The sequence below is a fragment of the Marmota monax genome, unplaced genomic scaffold (assembly GCF_021218885.2).
Source record: "Marmota monax isolate L192 unplaced genomic scaffold, Marmota_monax_Labrador192_F-V1.1 WCK01_AAM20220418_F8-fsc00793, whole genome shotgun sequence".
Taxonomy (NCBI): domain Eukaryota; kingdom Metazoa; phylum Chordata; class Mammalia; order Rodentia; family Sciuridae; genus Marmota; species Marmota monax.
The window spans coordinates 91,737-107,204 of record NW_026694165.1 but is presented as its reverse complement, the minus strand read 5'-3'; the positions used below and the strand labels follow the sequence as shown (position 1 = coordinate 107,204).

The following is a 15,468-nucleotide window of genomic DNA, read 5'->3' as shown; positions in this document are numbered from 1 at the left end:
GAGTGACTCTTGTCAATGAAAACATGCATATCAAAGGAAACCAGGTAGTGCTGAACATTTTAATCTGATAAGATCAATTTTCTGCTAAAAAGGAGGTGAGTGAGTGCCACCTACTGTTTCATTTTAGAATGCAATGCTGAGGTTGGTTCAAGTCCCCTCTGGGCAATTGAATTCACCTTGAAAAATAAATCAGTCTTGAACAAGATATCCAAAGTACTGTTGCTAGGAGAGGAAAATGGGCTTTATTTAAACAAGCTTGAAATTTGAAGAGTTTATGGAGTTTTCGATTAGTATACTTAACTCCTCTAATTTAAAGTTACTGCTAGAACAGTAAAGGAATATATAATCATTCCCACACCAGTCTACACTGAGGGTGAAAGGAAAACAGAACTGCTGAAAGTGCCCTAAAATACTGTAAAGAAGCAACATGCAGCCACACTTACCCCATGACACCCTCCCCTGGCCCCAAGGGGAAATCAAGTGAATTAGGACAAGCTTCTTAGAACATTCTATTCAATCCCTGTACAGAAGCTGCCATCTGCAGGACACTGGTTGAAAAGCTAATATTCCCTTCAAAAGACACTCAGAAACCCTTCTGAAATACATTCTGCAACTGAAGTTGAAAGCTAACTTCCCCTTCGAGCTTCCAAATGCACACAAACATACCCAGAGGCTCAAGAGAGATGGGCAAGACCTTATAAATATTCATATAAAATATGCAGTTATATACCACGTTTCAATAATTCCACGACAAATCGTAAAAAGCAGTTGTCTTTAATTTTTATTTTTAAAAAATAAATGACAAAATATATACACTGTGGAGTCTGAATTTCACCATCACAGAGTGTGAATGATGGTCCGGTTGCGAAGCTCCTGAATGTACTCCTTGGCATGGGCAACTGCTGTCTTTGGTGCCTCGGGTGGAGGTGGGGGTCCTTCCACCAGCTTCACAAAATAATGGCAATAAACCTTCTCCATGATCCCACAGCGACCCCTGCCATGGTAACGGATGCGTTTCAGGCACTGGCCTCGCCCTGAGGTGGACTGAGCTACAAGGGAGGAAAAAGAGAGTTACGGGAAATGACTGCTCCCCACAAGACCACAGCTTGATCAGTGGAGCAACCCGTGACCTTTCCTCACCTAGATCCTAGCATTCATTACATGAGCCTCACTGGCTGGCTGAAGTAGTCTCATCTCTACACAAGTACTTCCTGAGCACCAAGGGCCAAGCACTATTCTAGGTGCTGAAGAAACAAGATAAGGTGAGGCCCCTACCTCCACACCACTCACATTCTGGAGGGGGAAAACACAGTCATTCTGGTTGGTAGCAAGTACAATGAATTAATTAAATCAGAGATGTGACAGAGATTGATGCGATGGTGGGGGCAACTTCACATTGAGGATGTCAAGAGGCATCCCTGAGGAAGAAACATTTGATCTAAGGTGAGAATGAGTCATTCCAGCAAATGTCTAAGGAGAAAGTATTCCAGGTGGAGGGAACATTTGGAAGGAACGTACTTGGCTTGTTTTAGGAAAAAAAAAAGACCAGCATGCTAAACTATATTAAGCAAGGGTAAGTGTGGCACAAAAAAGAGAAAAGAATCCGAGATGAAGAAAGGGACAGGTTACGCAGGGCCCTGCAGGCTGGGGTTAAGAGTTCCAATTGATTCTTCTATACTTGTGATGACAAGCCACTGGAGTCAGGGGTTCCCAAATTTGCCCCTAAGACTATACCAGACTAATCTAGGGAACACATTTAAAATATGACACTGATACCCCCATCTCTGGGGATTCTAATTTAGTACATTTAAAGTGGGTCTTCGAAATCAAATCCCTAGCAAATACTCCCATCTGAAATTTTGATTCACAGCCAGTTTTAGGAATGTGGATAGCACAACCTCACCCTCAGCTCCCCTCTGTCATGTGGCCTATCAAAGTCTAACCTCGGAATTCTGAAGAAATCTTTTAAATAGTACGTAAGAGACTGATCACTTGTTCACTCTTAGTAGTAGCCACCTTCTACTATTTCCTAAATATATTTAGTCAGTTACTTTTAGAGTTAATAAGCCTTTTAAGAAAGTGAATTTTACAGAATGTATATCAACCCATCCATTTCAACACTTGGTATTCCTACATTCTTACTATAATCTAACTTTATAAATACAAGGATGATATCTAAGTAATATGGACAATCCTGTAACCACAACACCCTGTCCTGGAGTGGGTTCCAGCAGATGCTCCTCCGAGCTTTGCCAGAGAGAAAGCTAAGGATGAAAGTGATTACGAAAGCTGCCTAAGGTCTCAGTGAAGTGTCACTGCCTTTACACCAACTCCATCTACTCAGCACTGAAAACATTAGTAAGAATTTTCAGAAAGAAAACAGCTTCATGAAATTCATTTGGAAAAATAAGAGACTCAAAGAGCCAAAGAAATCCTTTGCAAATGAGTGAAGCAGGAGGCATAACACCACCAGACTTTACACTACGCTACAGAGCCATAATGACAAAAACGGGATGGAATTGGCACCAAAACTGACACTTGGCCAATGGTACAGAATAGAAGACACAGAGACAAACCCACATAAACACAGTTATCTCATACTACACAAAGGTGCCAAAATATACATTGCAGAAAAGACAGCCTCTTCAACAACTGGTGATGGGAAAACTGGAAATCCACATGTAGCAAAATGAAATTAAACCCCTATCTCTTACCATGCACAATCAAAACTTAAAGTAGATCAAAGACTCAGGCACGAGAACAGAGACCCTGCACCTAATAGAAGAAAAAGTAGGTCCAAATCTTCACCATACCAGGTTAGGAACGGATTTCCTTAACAAGACTCCTAAAGTGCGAGAAATAAAATCAAAATTCAATAAATGAGATGAATCAAACTAAGAAGCTTCTTCTCAGCAAAGGAAACAATCAACAACCTGAAGAGAGAGCCTACAGAATGGGAGAAAATCTTTACCATATGCACCTCAGATAGAGCATTAATCTCCAGGATATATAAAGAACTCAAAAAACTTAAGACCAAAAAATTTTTTTAAATAACCCAATCAGGGGGCTGGGGTTGTGGCTCATGGGTAGAGCACTCGCCTCTCACATATGAGACCCTGGGTTCAATCCTCAGCACCACATAAAAATAAATAAACAAAATAAAGAAAAAAAGAAATAACCCAATCAATAAATGAGCTAAGGAACTGAATGGGCACTTTACAGAAGAAGAAATACAATCAGTCAATAAGTATATGAAAAAATGTTCCACATCTCTAGCCATTAGAGAAATTCAAATCAAAACTACTCTAAGACGTCATCATCTCACTCCACTCATCATCTCACTCCAAAAATACAAGCAACAATAAGTGTTGGCAAGGATGTGGGGGAAAAGGTACATTCATACCTTGCTGATAGGACTGCAAATTAGTGCAGCCACTCTGGAAAGCAATATGGAGATTCCTCAGAAAACTTGAAATGGACCCACCATTTGACCCAGCTATTCCACTCCTCAGTTTATACCCAAAGAATATAAAATCAGCATACTACAGTGATAACAGCCTCATCAATGTTCATAGCACCTCAATTCACAATAGCTGAACTGTGGAACCAACCAAGGTGCCCTTCAACATATGAATGGATAAAGTGTGGTATGTATACACAATGGAGTATTACTGGGCCTTAAAAAAAAAGAATGAAATTATGGCATTTGCCAGTAAATGGATGGAGCTGGAGAATATCATTCTACACGAAAAAAGCCAATCCCAAAAAACTAAAAGCCAAATGTTTTCTTTGATAAGTGGATGCTAACTCACAATAAGGGTGTGGGGGACTAGGGAAGAATAGAGGTACTTTGGATTAGACAGAGGGAGTAAAGGGAGGAGAAGGGGTATGGCGGTAGGAAGAACAGGAGAATGAATTGGACATTATTACTGTATGTACATATATGACTATATGATCAGTGTGATTCTACATCATGTACAACCAGAAGAATGAGAAGTTATACTCCATTTATGCAGGACATGTCAAAGTGCATTTTCTACTGTCATGTGTAATTAATTAGAACATATTTAAAAACAAACAACAAAAATAGCAGCCTCACACACTTTTGAGTAAGCACTAGGTTCCCTGGATCAACCTGCCTGGTGGAAACCTACAAATAAGAATGGTGAAACAGAAGTGAGCAGGAGATTTCTAAAAAGCATTTTACAAACAAGATGGCTACTTCTATCTAAAACTGCTACTGCACCCTAAGAGAGCACCAATCTCCAAATACACTGACGATAAGGAACACAACTCTAGCGAAGAAGCATTGAAACTAGTCAACTGCGCACACTATACAATCCATCAAAACACAATGATCAACCCTACAGATGTTTAAACTCCCATTTTCCTTCCATCTCCCCACAAGCACAAACTTCAGAGCAGGTCTGCACAAGAACAGAAACACAATACCTGCCAAGTACCAGCCATGATTCCATCACAAAGCCATGAAAGGTCACCTACCCATCTTTCACCACACAATGCCATCATTTCTTTGTGTCAAAACAAATTCTTCTGAAAAGCCAATATTCTTTATTATCCAGTAACCGGAATGCTCACAACAGCCACTGCTATGGTTTAGATCTGGAATGTCCCCCAAAAACCCATGCACGTTTAAGGATTAGTCCCCAGTTTGGTGCTCTTGGGAGGTGACAGAAACTTTGGGAGATGAAGCCTAGAGGGAGGTTTTCCGGTCATTGGGGGCGTGCCCTTGAAGGTACTGCAGGAACCTGTCTCATTCTTTCTTCACCTCCAGCCCTGAGGTAAAAGGTTTCACCACATGTTGCTACCATGATGTGCAGGTTTACAAGTGGCCAAAAAGCAATAGGGTCATGGCCTGATGACCATGGCCTAAAACCTCCAAAACTATGGCTAAAATTAAACTTTCCTCTTTTTAAACTGACTGGTCTCAGGTGTTTCTTACAGTAATGAAAAGCTGAGTAATCTCTCCTCCACTAATCCTCTATGTTAGGGGTTTCAAACTGCCTTTGTTATGGAACCACTGCAACTAAAATGGCACAATATAGAGATAGACACCACTGTCATGTGAATCTGTTCTCATTGAAACAGGTGGGGAAAGACTCACAATGGTGCCACTCCACTTGACAAATATTTACTGAGTACCCACTGGGTACCAGGCTCAATAATGGGCTCCAAGGGTATAACATGACCAAGATATCATGGGCCCTATCCCAAAGGCCCCTCTGAGGACAATTTCAAAACCACTGCTTATAGTTAATAGTCTCAGTGAACTTAACTTTAATAACATAAATCTCTTGCCCAAAAACTTCCTGTGATTCCTCTTCAATGTAGCTTCAAGCAAATGCCACAACCTACCATGTTCAGCCCCCTAGAAACCTAGGCCTAGCCTACTCTACTCTTCCAATTACATCTACTCCACCTCCTTCACTTTGTCCCACTCATAGTTATATCACACAATTTCTGCTCCTTCTAGTCTATGTGCCTTTGCTTAAATGGTTACCCCACTTTAAAAATACGCTCTTCTCCTAGACCCTACTCCAGTTTCCCAAAACCTAGCCACAAAGGCCAAACTTTCCTGGAAAATATCCATGACTACTCTAACCCATACTGATAGCATGTCTCTGTATTACTCTTTTAGGTCCCAAATCAAACACTATCTTTATAAATGCTTATTTTTCTTATGTAGAAATCTCTTCCTCAACCACTTACATTCCTTTTGTACTACCGCCAAAAAATCCACAAAGAACAGAAATTATTGTGAAAATCATCCTCTGCTAATTAATATCATTATTAAATAATTATATCCTTAGAAATTTACTCAAATTCTGATACAAGTTTCAAAGTTTTCCAAAATACATATAATGCTAATGGTATATATGGTTTTGCTCCAACTTAGAACTTATGTATCCTTCCAAAAGAATATTACTGTCAAAGAACAAAATTACATGTGCTAGATGTTTTAAACTGATATATAAGGTTTATCATTACCAATTATGTAGGTGGTATGCACAGTTTAAGTATTCAAATAATTTTTAAATGAAAGAAAACATTAAAACATCACAAAAATGGTATACCCAATAGGTATCATATATTTAAAATATTGTCAATGTTTTGATTGTATGTGAATCTAAACATTTTAACATTAGAAGTCCTCCCAACTCCCATTTCATCACTCTAATCCCAGAAGACTGATGTACAAAGGCAGCTGATCACTTTCTCTAAAGTAAATCATTTTAGATGCCATGAATCACTACACAGTGACATCAGTCCACTTGTTAAGTTCTGTTCACAATGTTGTTAGTCATCATTATAAGTTTGAAAAGGAAATGAACTTTCTAAATCTGTAGTTGTGCAACACCAGATATCAGCTTTAGAACGATGACAGGCATCTGAAGGAATCACCTTATAATGAGAACCAAAAAAGCATTTTCCTTTAAATATGTACACTTATTTCAGGGCCCTGAAAGAGCCATTAATAAACCAAAATGGCAGCCAATAAGTAATTAGTCTTTCAAAATTCTAAGATAAGTCTATGAAATGAAATGACTATACCTTTCCAAGAACAAAATGAAATAACTGGTTTCCCACATTTTATAAGAATCACTAGGGTGCTTATTAAAGTTTCCCAGGTCTGCCCCCTAGGGTTTCTGGTTCAGTAGGATTGTGGCAAGGTCTGAGTATGTAAGAACCTCATAGGATTCTTATTAATAAGTTTGGCAAAAAATAGTGATAGAATGTCTACATGACATGGAAAAAAGATATTTCATCTGCCTGAGGGTATTCATCTCTTGATTATGGAAGTAGGCATATTAAAAGACTTAATAAATTTTTAAAATTTTAAGACAAATCCAAACTTCTTAATCCTATTGAAGAAAAATTATTTATACACAAAACTCAACAGACTGTATGTGGGGCAGAGATATTCAGCAGAATTAAAGGCCCATCTGTATAGGACTGGTAAAGTATATTTTTGCTTAAAGGCAACACTGGACTTTGCTCTTTCACTTAAGCTCCTCAGCGCACCCCTCTCTCCCCTGCCTATCTTTTCCCCTCCCTCTCTCTCTCTCTCTTTACCATAATTATTGAGACTCTCTTTACTATAATTATTGAAAAGGATTTAAAGAAAGTTTGTGAAAAAGATTTAAAGACAATCCCAATTTCATTTGTATCTGAATCCATTACAAAGTCTAACTGCTAAGTATCTCATATCCCTATGAAATTGAATAAAATTAATTAAATTTGATTTGATATTCAGAATCATAGAGCAGGAAAGGTCACCAAGGTTTTAAGCAAATGGGTTGACTCCTTATCCTTTTCATCCCATCTAATGATTCTGGGCTCTTTCCTAATATTTATGCATGTTGCTTCCAGAAGAAAGTGCTCATGATTTTGAACTACTGTGGCCCTGCATCTTCTGAGTTGCCAATTTGATTTCCCTCTACATTTGTGCATGTATCAGAATAAAATTAGTTATAAAGAAGTCAGCTTTAAAGTAAGACATTTCAATTGAAAACCATAACTAATTTGAATTTAAGGAGGAGGTATGGTTGCTGGCATTAATTCTAGGGTAAGCAGAGATGAGATTTTTTAACTTAAGCAAAATATCTCCAGTAGGGCAGAGATTATGTGACATAGTACATTTTAGATTATTTCTTTTTAATCTAATTGCTGGAAAAATTAAAAGTACAACTAATTCCACCTGTAATGTATCAGCCCTATCCAACCCTCCAATTTCTGAAGAATAACAGTTCCCAGGATCTGAAATTTAGAATATCTTTAGATAAAATAATCCTTCTTTGATATGTAGGTTTGACAGATGAAGAAAATTCTGCCTCAAGAGCAACATCTTTGATCAGAAAACTGCTGATGTTAGGAGTAACTGCTGCTGAACTGAAAGGAAAAAAATAAGTCCAGCTAGTGTCCATTTTACCGTGGCTCTGTCATAATTGTTGATCTCCTCATAAGACAAGAGCTGTGTGAAGGTATGCTGCAAAGAATCTCCTACATTTATTTGTATAGCACATCACGCTTCCCAAACATTTCCATCTACATTAGACAGCAAAATCAGACAATGAAAGATCACTTCGACAATGAATTACACAAACAAATCCAGGAAGCAAAGGATCAACTATACAGGGAGATAGAGGTTATAAAAAACAAACAAACAGAAATCCTAGAAATGCAGGAAGCAATAAACCAACTTAAAAACTCAATGGAGAATACTACCAGCAGAGTAGAACACTTAGAAGATAGAACAACAGACAATGAAGACAAAGTATTTCAACTGGAAAAGAACATAGACAGCTCAGCAAGACTGTTAAGAAACCATGAGCAGAACATCCAAGAAATATGGGATAACATTAAGAGACCAAACTTAAGAGTCATTGGGATACAGGAAGGTACAGAACTCCAAACCAAAGGAATGAGCAGTCTATTCAATGAAATAATACGAGAAAACTTCCCAGACTTGAAGAATGAGACAGAATCCCAAATCCTAGAAGCCTACAGGACGCCGAATGTGCAAAATCATAAGAGATCCACACCTAGACACATTCTAATGAAGATGCCCAACATACAGAATAAGGAGAGAATTTTAAAAGCTACAAGAGAAAGGAAGCAGATTACATTTAGGGGTAAGCCAATCAGGATAACAGCTGATCTTTCAACACAGACTCTGAAAGCTAGAAGATCCTGGAATAACATATTTCAAACACTGAAAGAAAATGGGTTCCAACCAAGAATTGTGTATCCAGCGAAACTAAGCTTCAGGATGGAAGATGAAATTAAAACCTTCCACGATAAACAAAAGTTAAAAGAATTTGCAGCTGGAAAACCATCTCTTCAAAACATTACAGGAAGAGGAAATAGAAAATAACAATGAAAACCAACAGTGGGAGGTAGGACAGTAAAGGGGGGGAAAATAATCAAAGAGGAAAACAAACCATGTTTAGTAACATAAATAAACAAATATGGCTGGAAGAACAACCCATATCTCAATAATAACCCTAAATGTTAATGGCTTAAACTCACCAATTAAGAGACACAGGCTAGTAGAATGGATCACAAAACAAGACCCAACAATATGCTGCCTACAGGAGATGCATTTGATAGGAAAAGACATACATAGGCTGAAGGTGAAAGGTTGGGAAAAATCATATCACTCATATGGACTTCGGAAACAAGCAGGAGTGTCCACACTCATATCAAATAAAATAGATTTCAAGCCAAAGTTGATCAAAAGGGATAAAGAGGGACACTACATACTGCTTAAGGGAACCATACACCAACAAGACATAACAATCATAAATATATATGCCCCAAACAATGGTGCAGCTATGTTCATCAAACAAACTCTTCTCAAGTTCAAGAGTCTAATAGACCACCATACAATCATCATGGGAGACTTCAACACACCTCTCTCGCCACTGGACAGATCTTCCAAACAAAAGTTGAATAAGGAAACTATAGAACTCAATAACACAATTAATAACCTAATTGACATATATAGAATATACCACCCAACATCAAGCAGTTACACTTTTTTCTCAGCAGCACATGGATCCTTCTCAAAAATAGATCATATATTATGTCACAGGGCAACTCTTAGACAATATAAAGGAGTAGAGATAATACCATGCATCTTATCTGATCATAATGGAATGAAACTGAAAATCAACGATAAAAGAAGGAAGGAAAAAGCATACATCACTTGGAGAATGAACAATAGGTTACTGAATGATCAATGGGTTATAGAAGACATCAAGGAGGAAATTAAAAAATTCTTAGAGATAAATGAAAACACAGACACAACATATCGGAATCTATGGGACACATTGAAAGCAATTCTAAGAGGAAAATTCATTGCTTGGAGTTCATTCTTTAAAAAAAGAAAAAACCAACAAATAAATGATCTCATACTTCATCTCAAAATCCTAGAAAAAGAAGAGCAAAACAACAGCAAAAGAAGTAGAAGGCAAGAAATAATTAAAATCAGAGCTGAAATTAATGAAATCGAAACAAAAGAAACAATTGAAAAAATTGACAAAACTAAAAGTTGGTTCTCTGAAAAAATAAACAAAATCGACAGACCCTTAGCCATGCTAGCGAAGAGAAGAAGAGAGAGAACTCAAATTACTAGCATACGGGATGAAAAAGGCAATATCACAACAGATACTTCAGAAATACAGAAGATAATCAAAAATTATTTTGAATCCTTATACTCCAATAAATTAGAAGATAGTGAAGGCATAGATAAATTTCTTAAGTCATATGATCTGCCCAGATTGAGTCAGGAGGATATAGACAACCTAAACAGACCAATATCAATTGAGGAAATAGAAGAAACCATCAAAAGACTACCAACTAAGAAAAGCCCAGGACCGGATGGATATACAGCAGAGTTTTACAAAACCTTTAAAGAGGAACTAATACCAATACTTTTCAAGCTACTTCAGGAAATAGAAAAAGAGGGAGAACTTCCAAATTCATTCTACGAGGCCAACATCACCCTGATACCTAAACCAGACAAAGACACTTCAAAGAAAGAAAACTACAGACCAATATCTCTAATGAACCTAGATGCAAAAATCCTCAATAAAATTCTGGCGAATCGGATACAAAAACATATCAAAAAAATTGTGCACCATGATCAAGTAGGATTCATCCCTGGGATGCAAGGCTGGTTCAATATACGGAAATCAATAAATGTTATTCACCACATCAATAGACTTAAAAATAAGAACCATATGATCATCTCAATAGATGCGGAAAAAGCATTCGACAAACTACAGCATCCCTTTATGTTCAAAACTCTAGAAAAACTAGGGATAACAGGAACATACCTCAATATTGTAAAAGCAATTTATGCTAAGCCTCAGGCTAGCATCATTCTGAATGGAGAAAAATTGAAGGCATTCCCTCTAAAATCTGGAACAAGACAGGGATGCCCTCTCTCTCCACTTCTGTTCAACAAAGTTCTCGAAACACTGGCCAGAGCAATTAGACAGATGAAAGAAATTAAAGGCATAAAAATAGGAAAAGAAGAACTTAAATTATCACTATTTGCAGGTGACATGATTCTATGCCTAGCAGACCCAAAAGGGTCTACAAAGAAACTATTAGAGCTAATAAATGAATTCAGCAAAGTGGCAGGATATAAAATCAACACGCATAAATCAAAGGCATTCCTGTATATCAGCGACAAATCCTCTGAAATGGAAATGAGGACAACCACTCCATTCACAATATCTTCAAAAAAAATAAAATACTTGGGAATCAACCTAACAAAAGAGGTGAAAGACTTATACAATGAAAACTACAGAACCCTAAAGAGAGAAATAGAAGAAGATCTTAGAAGATGGAAAAATATACCCTGTTCATGGATAGGCAGAACTAACATCATCAAAATGGCGATATTACCAAAAGTTCTCTATAGGTTTAATGTAATGCCAATCAAAATCCCAACGGCATTTCTTGTAGAAATAGAGAAAGCAATCATGAAATTCATATGGAAAAATAAAAGACCCAGAATAGCAAAAACAATGCTAAGCAGGAAGTGTGAATCAGGAGGTATAGCGATACCAGACTTCAAACTATACTACAGAGCAATAGTAACAAAAACAGCATGGTACTGGTACCAAAACAGGTGGGTGGACCAATGGTACAGAATAGAGGACACAGAAACCAATCCACAAAACTACAACTATCTTATATTTGATAAAGGGGCTAAAAGCATGCAATGGAGGAAGGATAGCATCTTCAACAAATGGTGCTGGGAAAACTGGAAATCCATATGCAACAAAATGAAACTGAATCCCTTTCTCTCACCATGCACAAAAGTTAATTCAAAATGGATCAAGGAGCTTGATATCAAACCAGAGACACGCCGTCTGATAGAAGAAAAAGTTGGCTACGATCTACATACGGTGGGGTCGGGCTCCAAATTCCTCAATAGGACACTCATAGCACAAAAGTTAATAACTAGAATCAACAAATGGGACTTACTCAAACTAAAAAGTTTTTTCTCAGCAAAAGAAACAATAAGAGAGGTAAATAGGGAGCCTACACCCTGGGAACAAATCTTTACTCCTCACACTTCAGATAGAGCCCTAATATCCAGAGTATACAAAGAACTCAAAAAATTAGACAATAAGAGAACAAACAACCCAAACTACAAATAGGCCAAGGACCTGAACAGACACTTCTCAGAGGAGGACATACAGTCAATCAACAAGTACATGAAAAAATGCTCACCATCTCTAGCTGTCAGAGAAATGCAAATCAAAACCACCCTAAGATACCATCTCACTCCAGTAAGATTGGCAGCCATTATAAAGTCAAACAAAAACAATTGCTGGCGAGGATGTGGGGAAAAGGGTACACTTGTACATTGCTGGTGGGACTGCAAATTGGTGCAGCCAATTTGGAAAGCAGTATGGAGATTTCTTGGAAAGCTGGGAATGGAGCCACCATTTGACCCAGCTATTCCCCTTCTCGGTCTATTCCCTAAAGACCTAAAAAGAGCATGCTACAGGGACACCGCTACATCGATGTTCATAGCAGCACAATTCACAATAGCTAGACTGTGGAACCAACCTAGATGCCCTTCAACAGACGAATGGATAAAAAAAAAATGTGGCATTTATACACAGTGGAGTATTACCCTGCATTAAAAAATGACAAATTCATAGAATTTGCAGGGAAATGGATGGCATTAGAGCAGATTATGCTAAGTGAAGCTAGCCAATCCCTAAAAAACAAATGCCAAATGTCTTCTTTGATATAAGGAGAGTAACTAAGAACAGAGTAGGGATGAAGAGCAGGAGAAGAAGATTAACATTAAACAGTGATGAGAGGTGGGATGGAAAGGGAGAGAGAAGGGAAATTGCATGGAAATGGAAGGAGACCCTCAGGGTTATACAAAAGTACATACAAGAGGAAGTGAGGGGAAAGGGAAAAATAATACAAGGGGGAGAAATGAATGACAGTAGAGGGGGTAGAGAGAGAAGAGGGGAGGGGAGGGCAGAGGAGGGGAGGGGGGATAGTAGAGGATAGGAAAGGCAGCAGAACACAACAGACACTAGTATGGCAATATGTAAATCAATGGATGTGTAACTGATGCGATTCTGCAATCTGTATATGGGGTAAAAATGGGAGTTCATAACCCACTTGAATCAAAGTGTGAAATATGATATATCAAGAAATTTGTAATGTTTTGAATAACCAACAATAAAAAATTAAAAAATATATATATATTACTTATAACAGATTAGCATCGATATGTTTAAGGTTGAAGAATAAGCCACTGGCAGCAATTTTTACTGTCAAAGCAACCTAAGTAGTTAGATATCAAAGACTATCGTTAGATAGGGGATATGGCATCAGCACTGAAAGACACTTTTAATGCTAAGAATATTAAAAATCTTACCTATATATAAATTGGATCTGAATTCCACATTGTGGTCTCTCACTGCCATATCTTGTGCTTCTAAAAGAACCTTAAACAAGGAAAAGAAAGGCATTCTCATATGGCTAATCCTGAACTAAAACAGAATTAAATTTCTCATCTCTTGTTATCTCTGTTAATATGACTGCTAATCACAGGCCTCCATTTTATAGTCAGTTTTAAAAAGAGAAAATCAAATGATGAAAGTACTAAGGATAAGGGATACAGTGAGCTTTCCCTCCTGAGACAAGAATAGCTATTGCAGGAATGCAGTCTATCCTGCTGGATTTTAAGTGACATGTGTAAGCCATAAAGGAACACGGCAGTGCTTGTAAGCAGTGCTCGTGACAAGGCACAGGATGCCTTTCAGTCAGGAACTCGTCAAAAAGTCCAAGAAATTCAAGAGCTACATCTTATTGAAAATTCTAAACTTTGGATCCAAAGTAACTATAAACAACATCAGTTCACAAAATCAAAAAGCTAAAATTATTTTTTTAAAAAAATCTAAAATTATAAATTGATGCTCCATAGATATTTTCAAATAAGTTAACTTCCTCACATTTTTTAAAAAATAGGACAATTTTTCAGAAACAACAGAAACTATATCTTTTACTCCTTTAAAGAATGAGGTCCAATGCTAAGCAACAGACACTTGGCGAATGCATTTTGAACTGGTTCACGCAAGACCAAGCTCTATATGGGAGGCCTGAATTCACCAATCTCAACTAGTCAACTACAACCTGAAAAGTAAGAACTGACTTTAGAGGCAAATTAACTGAAGAGAGAAAAAATAATGCTGAAATACCTATATAAGGGATAATGGTGACTCAGCTTTTTGAAAAAGGAACATCAGGGCCTAGAATGAGTCAGCACCACTGCCATTGGCACATTTGTACCTAGTGAATCAGCTACACTAGGAGTTGGCATGATCTGTAGAAACCACCAGATCCAATTCCACTTAGTGTACACAGGCAAAACAAAACTGGACAGGATAAATGTCTTGTCCAAGGTCACAGGAAAAATGTAAGAGAAAGGACGAGATTCCAATTCTCCACAGTTCCATTCCACTGCTCCTTCTATTCAGCTAGTTATAAAATCATAGGCTCTCTCTTGGAATTGATCCCCTCTCCCAAAAGAATCTTCTAAAAAAATCACACCAAATCATTAAAAATAAGGTAATCACTTCATAGACTAAAAATAAATAAATGCATGGTGCAAATAAAAGCATCTTAAGAAAAAAATGCTTGAAGCATACCACATTCCTGAGGAAAAAATTAACAAAACTAAGTTTAAATCTAAATCAGTATTATATAGAGTGAATACTTACACCAGTAGATTCGGGAAATTCAGGACTTGAGCTGAGTTTACTAACACCTGAAAGATAGCTGCATGTCCTTATCTCCTCCATTCCCAGCTTGACAAACTTACCTCTTTAATTATTTGGGCCCCTTTTTTTATCACTAAATTCCAACTGAGCCAAAGCTTGGTCAATGGACATTCCTCGAATCTAGAATTAAGGGTGACAGACTAGAGAGAATAAACAAATTAGTTTATAAAATCAATGTTCCCTTTTCAGTGAAAAGCAAAAAGGCTTACAATAATCTGAATAACTTCTAGAAACAGTGAATTAAATCCACATAACAAGAAGAAAACAAGTGTGAAGAGGGATACCACCCATCTTTAAATCAAAAGTGAACTTAAACACCTTAACTGTAAGGCCTGGGATGTAATAGTTTTAAGTACATTAAAAGAGAATGGCATGACAAAAAGATCACAAATTGGCAACAACTGCAATTAGCATTAAATGCATCTCTTCCACCTGCAGGATGAATTGCAACTACATTTGCTGCTTTTCTCTCCTTGATAAATGTCATGTCTTGGGGGGAAAAAAACTTAAAAATCAACAGTATTAAAACGGATCAAATCAACTTTTACAGATAAGCAAGTAAGCTTCCTGGATGCTCTGGTTACAGCCAGACTCCTGGTGCCTTTGAAAACTAAAT

General features: G+C 37.4%; 1 protein-coding gene across 1 annotated transcript in view; it reads right to left on the bottom strand.

Annotated features, from left to right (window-relative positions):
* Positions 1-755: 755 nt before the first annotated feature.
* Positions 756-15,468, bottom strand: part of LOC124107709 (large ribosomal subunit protein uL22m-like) — a 47,996-nt gene continuing 33,283 nt past the window's right edge. Inside the window, 4 exon segments of the mRNA XM_046465877.2 lie at positions 756-1,049; positions 13,448-13,517; positions 14,894-14,920; positions 14,922-14,972. Of these exon segments, the coding sequence (XP_046321833.2) occupies positions 838-1,049; positions 13,448-13,517; positions 14,894-14,920; positions 14,922-14,972 (360 nt within the window). The 3' untranslated portion in view covers positions 756-837.